The sequence below is a fragment of the Rattus norvegicus genome, chromosome 2, assembly GCF_036323735.1.
Source record: "Rattus norvegicus strain BN/NHsdMcwi chromosome 2, GRCr8, whole genome shotgun sequence".
Taxonomy (NCBI): domain Eukaryota; kingdom Metazoa; phylum Chordata; class Mammalia; order Rodentia; family Muridae; genus Rattus; species Rattus norvegicus.
The window spans coordinates 177,972,535-177,979,115 of NC_086020.1; the positions used below are offsets into that span (position 1 = coordinate 177,972,535).

The 6,581-nt window shown below is 48.4% G+C and overlaps 1 protein-coding gene across 3 annotated transcripts; it reads left to right on the forward strand.

The window, feature by feature from the left end:
- On the forward strand, positions 1 to 5,145 carry Rab13 (RAB13, member RAS oncogene family). Of its 3 annotated transcripts, none has more exons than XR_351807.3 (8): positions 1 to 644; positions 1,790 to 1,850; positions 3,083 to 3,143; positions 3,360 to 3,437; positions 3,884 to 3,973; positions 4,028 to 4,122; positions 4,203 to 4,256; positions 4,691 to 4,720. XR_351807.3 is itself a non-coding variant. In NM_031092.2 (8 exons), the coding sequence occupies exons 1-8, from the start codon at positions 521 to 523 to the stop codon at positions 4,766 to 4,768; spliced, it is 612 nt and encodes a 203-aa protein (NP_112354.1). In that variant the 5' UTR covers positions 436 to 520; the 3' UTR covers positions 4,769 to 4,831. The 3 variants fall into 3 exon arrangements, 2 of the variants coding, with proteins under 2 accessions (NP_112354.1, XP_038959165.1); NM_031092.2 differs by having other exon boundaries at positions 436 to 644; positions 4,057 to 4,122; positions 4,691 to 4,831; XM_039103237.2 differs by lacking the exon at positions 1 to 644 and having other exon boundaries at positions 2,984 to 3,143; positions 4,057 to 4,122; positions 4,691 to 5,145.
- The last annotated feature ends 1,436 nt before the right edge of the window (positions 5,146 to 6,581 follow it).

Here is a 6,581-nt window from a genome sequence, read left to right on the forward strand (position 1 = left end):
ATCCAGCATACTAACCTCCCAACCCGCTTCTTTTCAAAGGGAATTGGGATTTGTAAACTTAAGAAGCGCAGTGCTGACAGAAAGTTCTTAGGACCTTTATCATAAACTCAAAAGCTTATGAATAGCGCCTCAGCCCTTTATCAATTTCCAGTGCCACCCCTCTCTCCACCACTGGTAAATTTCTTTCCCTCTTTCCCTAATCTTTTTAAAATTCCTCTTTCTACTTCGGTAGAAAGAGAGGAAAGACAGCTAGCCAAAGGCAATGGGAAGGGCTAGGGAGACTGGCTCTTCGAGGCCGGGGAGGCAGCGCCCGGACTGCTAGAGCTGGACAGGCCTCTCCACTAGCGAAGAGGGGTGGAGCCCGGAGCAGGGCCGCCTCTCTTCTTTTCCCGGGGCCTGGGCGGAGAGGGAGGAAAACTTCCTGGCTGGGACTCTGGCGGTTTCTGCCTGCCAACCCTCCGATCCCGCCTACCAGCGTTGGCTCTTCCCGACCCCTCCCCCGGCGCCCCCAGTGTCCGCCATGGCCAAAGCCTACGACCACCTCTTCAAGTTGCTGCTGATCGGGGACTCGGGGGTGGGCAAGACTTGTCTCATCATTCGCTTTGCAGAGGACAACTTCAACAGCACTTACATCTCCACCATCGGTGAGCCCACAGTCTGTGTACCAGACCCCAGACCCACCCTCTGCCCACCCTCATACACGGGCTCCTGAAAGACTAAGGAACCTACTTTTTTGATCCCCTTAGAGAAAGACACTAATTTTCAGTCTGTCGACCCTGCCCCAGACCCATCCCCCATAATGTCCCTGAATAACACTCAAAACTTCAAGCCTTTCTGATGATTCCAGGTAGCCCCAGTTGCTGCCACCCACCCCATTTCTTGGTACTATCTCCCTAGTCTCTTTAAATCCTCATAGGTTATTTTCATTTCCATCTGCTTCCTTCTTCAATACATCTCTTCACCTAAACTCTCTAGATTCACTCTTCACAATTTCTCTTTTCCCTGCTTCCCAGTTCTGTTGGCTTTTTACTGACCCACTGGGCTCCAAACTTCCCCCAGCACGGGTTGGCTCTACCTTCAAATCATCCTTCTAGCCCCCTTACCTCAGCAAGGTACTGCAGAGTGGCTGACTGTGCTGCCGAGTGGGGAAAGTGGAAGGGAGGGGACTCTGGGGTCTCTGAGTAAGCTTTGGCACTCAGACACTTTTAGGAGTCCCCCAAGAGACCTGGGAGATGTGCCCAGACTTCCAGTAAGAAGAGTATCCTTTCCCCTTTTCCCTCCTCCCTTCCTCTCTTTATCTTTCTTCATTCCCTCTTGACTGGGAATCTCATCTCCCCTGGTGACAAAAGGGAAAGAATCAATCTCTCTCTCTCTCTCTCTCTCTCTCTCTCTCTCTCTCTCTCTCTCTCTCTCTCTTTTCCTGTGCCCACCTAGCTCACTAGTTAATTCACATAGACTCAGTCAGCTGCCTTTCTCATTCCTCACTACCCCCAAGGGTGAGCAGGGTGGGTGGTGGACCTGAGGTGTCTGTTGGGGGAGGGGGAAAGAAGAACGGAACAGTGTGGTAGAGATGGAGGGAAAAGTTGTCAGCTGGCATGCTTTTAGCCCGCCCGAAGAGTTTCACCACCTTTCTCCAAAACGTCATAAAGTCTGAGGAAAAACAGTATGCTTACCATTGGACTAAAGCTTTGGAAAGCTCTCCTATTCACACATCCAGCCCCCACTCTCTCCCCCCATCCCTTTCACACATTCACCCATGCTTCCCTGGCTTTCACACCCTTCACCCCAGGAATTGATTTCAAGATCCGAACTGTGGAAATAGAGGGGAAGAGAATCAAACTGCAAGTCTGGTAAGTAAGCTGCCCAGCTCTCCGGACCAGACTGACCTTTGAACCCACCCTCCCCCACTTGCAACCCCCCCCTTTCAGTTCTTCTATCTTACTTTTTCTCTTTTCAGTTTAGTTTTTGTTTTTTTGGGTTTTGTTTTGTTTTGTTTTTTAGACACAGTCTCATGCAGCCCAGGATGGCCTGGAACTCACTATGTAGCTGGTAGCTGAGAAAGAAAGACCTTTATTAGCTCCTGTCTCCTGTGTTACAGGCATGTGCAGGCATGTGGCACCATGTTGGTCTTTCTGTTTTGCTTTCTTCCCTTTTTTCCCCTGGTCCAGTACATCTCCTAATTCTTCCATTTCGCTTAGTCAGCTATCAGCTGGCCCTGCGTCTCTCTTCCTGGTGTCCCACTTTCAGTTCGTTTGTGTCTTTTCCTCACCCAGAGCATTCTCTGGACTTGAGAACAAATGTCTTTTGAGCCATGATGTAGAAACAGGTTCTAAGTGGTTAAAAGATAAGTGCAGAATTACAAATTTGACTCCCAATCTATTGCTCTCTAAACTTTTCAGAGCAACCTGGGTGTAAATGCTGGGACACACTTTGAGTCCCAGTACTCCAGGAGCAGAGGCAAGTGGATCTCTGTGAGTTTGAGGTCAGCCCGGTCTACAGGGTGAGTTCTAGAACAGCCAGGGCTATGTAGAGAGACTGTATTTTAAAAACCACACAGTAATTAATAACTGTAACCTGACTATCTGAAGGAGGCTGTAGACACTCCAGGCACAGGAGCACTATGAGGCTTTCCTGAAGCATTCTTGTATACCAGACAAGCAGCAGCAGATAGTGTCTAACCCTGGTTCTGCTACTTTACTTTTGCTTGACCTTCAGTAATGACCCAGCCTCCCTCCACAAGTTTGTTTCATTTATAAAATGGGGACAAGGAGCCATGCCTCACAATGATACAGTGAGAGTTAGATAGGATCACACACACACACACACACACACACACACACACACAAAGTGATACTTAAGACAGTGCTTGGCATCTGTGAGTAAACAGGAGACATCCTGTTTCCCAGGCCTGTAATGTCTGAATAGCAACCCAACTGTCCTTCTCCCTGTCCCCCTTACCGTTTCCTGAGTCTTTTCCTTTCAGCCCCCACCTCCAGTGTTTCAAAAGCTGAATTCTTAGGAAAAGACTTCTCCCTTGAAGACTTCTTGCTTCTATCTCACTCTATGAAAACTTCTGCCTCAGGGACACAGCTGGCCAAGAACGATTCAAGACAATAACCACCGCCTATTACCGTGGAGCCATGGTATGAAGGGTGGGTCTGGACATGGGTTACAGTCATAGTTTCATGAGCACAGAGGGGTATGAGCATGCAGGGGTAAAGAAGGAGGGCACGGTGCACATTACAGAGAGCCCCATGTAGCCTGTGACTAGACTTATGGACCTGACTTGGATGGTCACTTAGAGGACAACAAAAACCTAAGTGGGAATGTGGTCCAAGGTGAACTTTACCATCCCTTAGGGCATTATCCTAGTATATGACATCACAGATGAGAAATCCTTCGAGAATATTCAGAACTGGATGAAAAGCATCAAAGAGGTAAGATGCCTCCAAAGACACGGGGGAACAAAGAAACCCCTGAAGGGCGTGGGGGTTAGGATGGGCAGGCTTCCACTTTAATGTGTATGGGTGTTGTGCCTGCGTGTATACCTGTGAACCAAGAGTCTGGTGGTGCCCTTAGAAGTCAGAAGAAGTTGGTGGACTCCTGGGACTGGAGTGACAGATGGTTGTGAGCCACCAATTGAACCCAGGTCCTCTGGAAGACCAGCTAGTGCTCCTAACAGCTGAGCCCTCTCCTGCCCCAACCCTCCTTTGTTTTTGTTTTCCTCCTGAGACAGGGTCTCCCTCTGTAGTAGCCCCAGCTGGTGTGAAACTTAACGGGTAACCCAAACAGGTCTTGAGCTCACAGAACTCCTCCTGCCTCAGCTTTCTAAGTGCAGGACTTAGAGGAAAGACCCACCTTCTGCTTGTTTTGCTGTCTCCAGAACGCGTCTGCTGGAGTGGAGCGCCTTCTGCTGGGGAACAAATGTGACATGGAAGCCAAGCGGAAGGTGCAGAGAGAGCAGGCTGAGAGGGTGAGTCAGGCCGGGCTGCTGTGGCCGAATGCCTTGCTTCTGCCCTTTATCCAGCTCTCTCCTTCCTACCTCATCCCCTACAGTTGGCCCGAGAGCACAGAATCCGATTTTTTGAGACAAGTGCCAAATCCAGTGTGAATGTGGATGAGGTGAGAGTCACTCTCCAAGAGATAAAATACTAGTAGGTTTATCCCCTCCTTCAACCCCAGCTAACCAATTTCCCCTTTAGGCTTTCAGTTCCCTGGCCCGTGACATCTTGCTCAAGACAGGAGGCCGGAGATCGGTGAGTTGGTTCTACTTGGCTGAGTCCCACAGCGTGTGTCTTCAAGAACTGAAGTGACTGGAGAGTACTGTGGTACTGCTCTCCTATGGTCTCAGCACCAAGAGATGCTGGCAGAAGGATCAGGAGTTCAAGTTCATCCTCTGCTACTCTTTCTAAACTCAGAGTGCCTGTGGAGCACACCTTTAATGCCAGCACTAGGGAGGCAGAGGCAGGCTGATCTATGAGTTCAAGGCCAGCCTAGTCTACAGTATGAATTTCAGGACTGCCAGAGCTACACAGAAAAAACAGTCGAGGAGGAGGAACAAGGCCAAGATTAACCACAATGTGGAGGTGGACAGTGGGGGATGTGGGAGAGAGTGGGGGTGAGGGTGTCTATAGACTGATCCTCCTGCCAGCCCTTCACATACCTGATCTTTCCACCTTCCCAACTCTAGGGAAACAGCAGCAAGCCCTCAAGCACTGACCTGAAAGTATCTGACAAGAAGAACAGCAACAAGTGCTCCTTGGGCTGAGGAACATTTCTTGCCTCCTATTCACCCTGAACCTGGAGGCTAGACCTGAGGGAGGTGGACTGAGGTAGACTGATGGAAAACAGAGGGGAGGAGCTGTGGTGGTGCCTGGAGGGGTGGATGACAGGGGAGGAAGGAAAGATGAAATGGGCAGGGAAAGGAGGGCGAGGAACCAAGGACGTGAAAAGTGAAGAGAAGGGGTTTGAGAAGAGAAAAAGAAGAAGGTCTCAGGTCTCGGACCGTCCAACATTAATGTCAGTATGCTGATCTCTCCATTCCTGGTTCAGGGTTCGGGTCCCGAGAGGCTGGCTCGGCCCTACTCTGAGGGTCTCTCACTCCACAGATCTTTGTTAGTATTAAAGGCCACTGTTTGGCACGAATGTTCCATTTGCATTACTTTCATTATTGTCAGAATTGCTCTTTACTCAAATCCAATTTCTGTCATGCCAGGATATTAGTTCTCCTGAATCTGGCTGGGTCCCCCTTCCTTACCCCAACTCTTTAACTGGTGATGAAAACAGCAAGGAGAAAGGGCAGCCTGAAGAATGGACATCCTTTTTCCACTATGGGTTCCTGAGGACAAGAGTGGCCGGAACCATGCCTTTAGCAATAGTAAGCCAGGATGAAGGATTTGAACCAAGCTTCAGGAAACAGCAGCACTTAATATGGTTTACCCAAGGAGATGGGAAGCATCTTTGATTCTGCTGTAGTCAAATGGTGTTTGATGGGCACTGTTAGCTGCTTTTGTTAGAAAAGAACATTCTCAGTGTTCCACCAAGAAACACATGAACAAAGTAAGAGGAACCTGGCAAGCCGATGTCTTTCAGTAAAAAACGGCGTGCCACAACCCAAACTGAAAGTCACTTAGGTTTAGTTCTAATGCCAAGTGTGGCTGACTCCGTCTCACCCCGCTGTTAGGAGCTCGCTTCAGAGTCTTTTGAGATGGACTAGTTTTAAAAGAATCCTCAAAAAGGAAATGAGAGAAGGAAGGGAAGGTTCAGCTGCAAGTGCAGGTCATTACAGGGAATGCAGTAAGGCCTTTTGTAAGCTTGGCCAGGTAGAGAAGAGTAAAGAGGTCTGGTGTGTCTTTACTACAGTAAAGATTCTTTTACTGTAGTAGTTTTATAAGGTGGTCAAGACTCATGATATATTGACCAATCGTGGACTTGCCATCTTTTGATATAAACAAGTAAAAGTCCTTTTTTCACAATTTGAAAGGGCGGAAGAGACACGGGAGATTCACTTGTTTGTATTTACCGAGCATCTGCTTTGGACCACACAGTAATCACTAAACAGTTTTTTGATGGCATAGGTAAGCAGAAGTAGACGAACTTTTAAAAGAAAACCAGCTGGTTAGTTGGTTGGTTGGTTGGTTGCTTTTTGTTTTTTGCCAGGCGTGGTGCCTCAGGCCTTTAATCCCAGTATTCAGGGAGCCAAGGCAGGTAGATCTCTGGGAGATCCAGGCTAGCTAGGACTACAATAGTAGGACTTGTCTAAAAATAAATAAATTTTTATTTATTTATTTATTTTTAGATTTTTTTTTTATGAGTACACTGTCGCTGTCTTCAGGCACACCAGAAGAGGGCATCAGACCCCAATACAGTTGGTCATGAGCCACCATGTGGTTGCTGGGAATTGAACTCAGGACCTCTGGAAGAGCAGTCAGTGCTCTTAACCACTGAGCCATCTCTCCAGCCCTAAATTTTTATTTTTATTGTTACATGTGAGGCTGCATTTTAAATGTGGAAGACAGCTCCTGGGGTCAGCTTGGTCCTCCCGAGGACTGGACTCAGGTCATCAGTTTACACACCCAAGA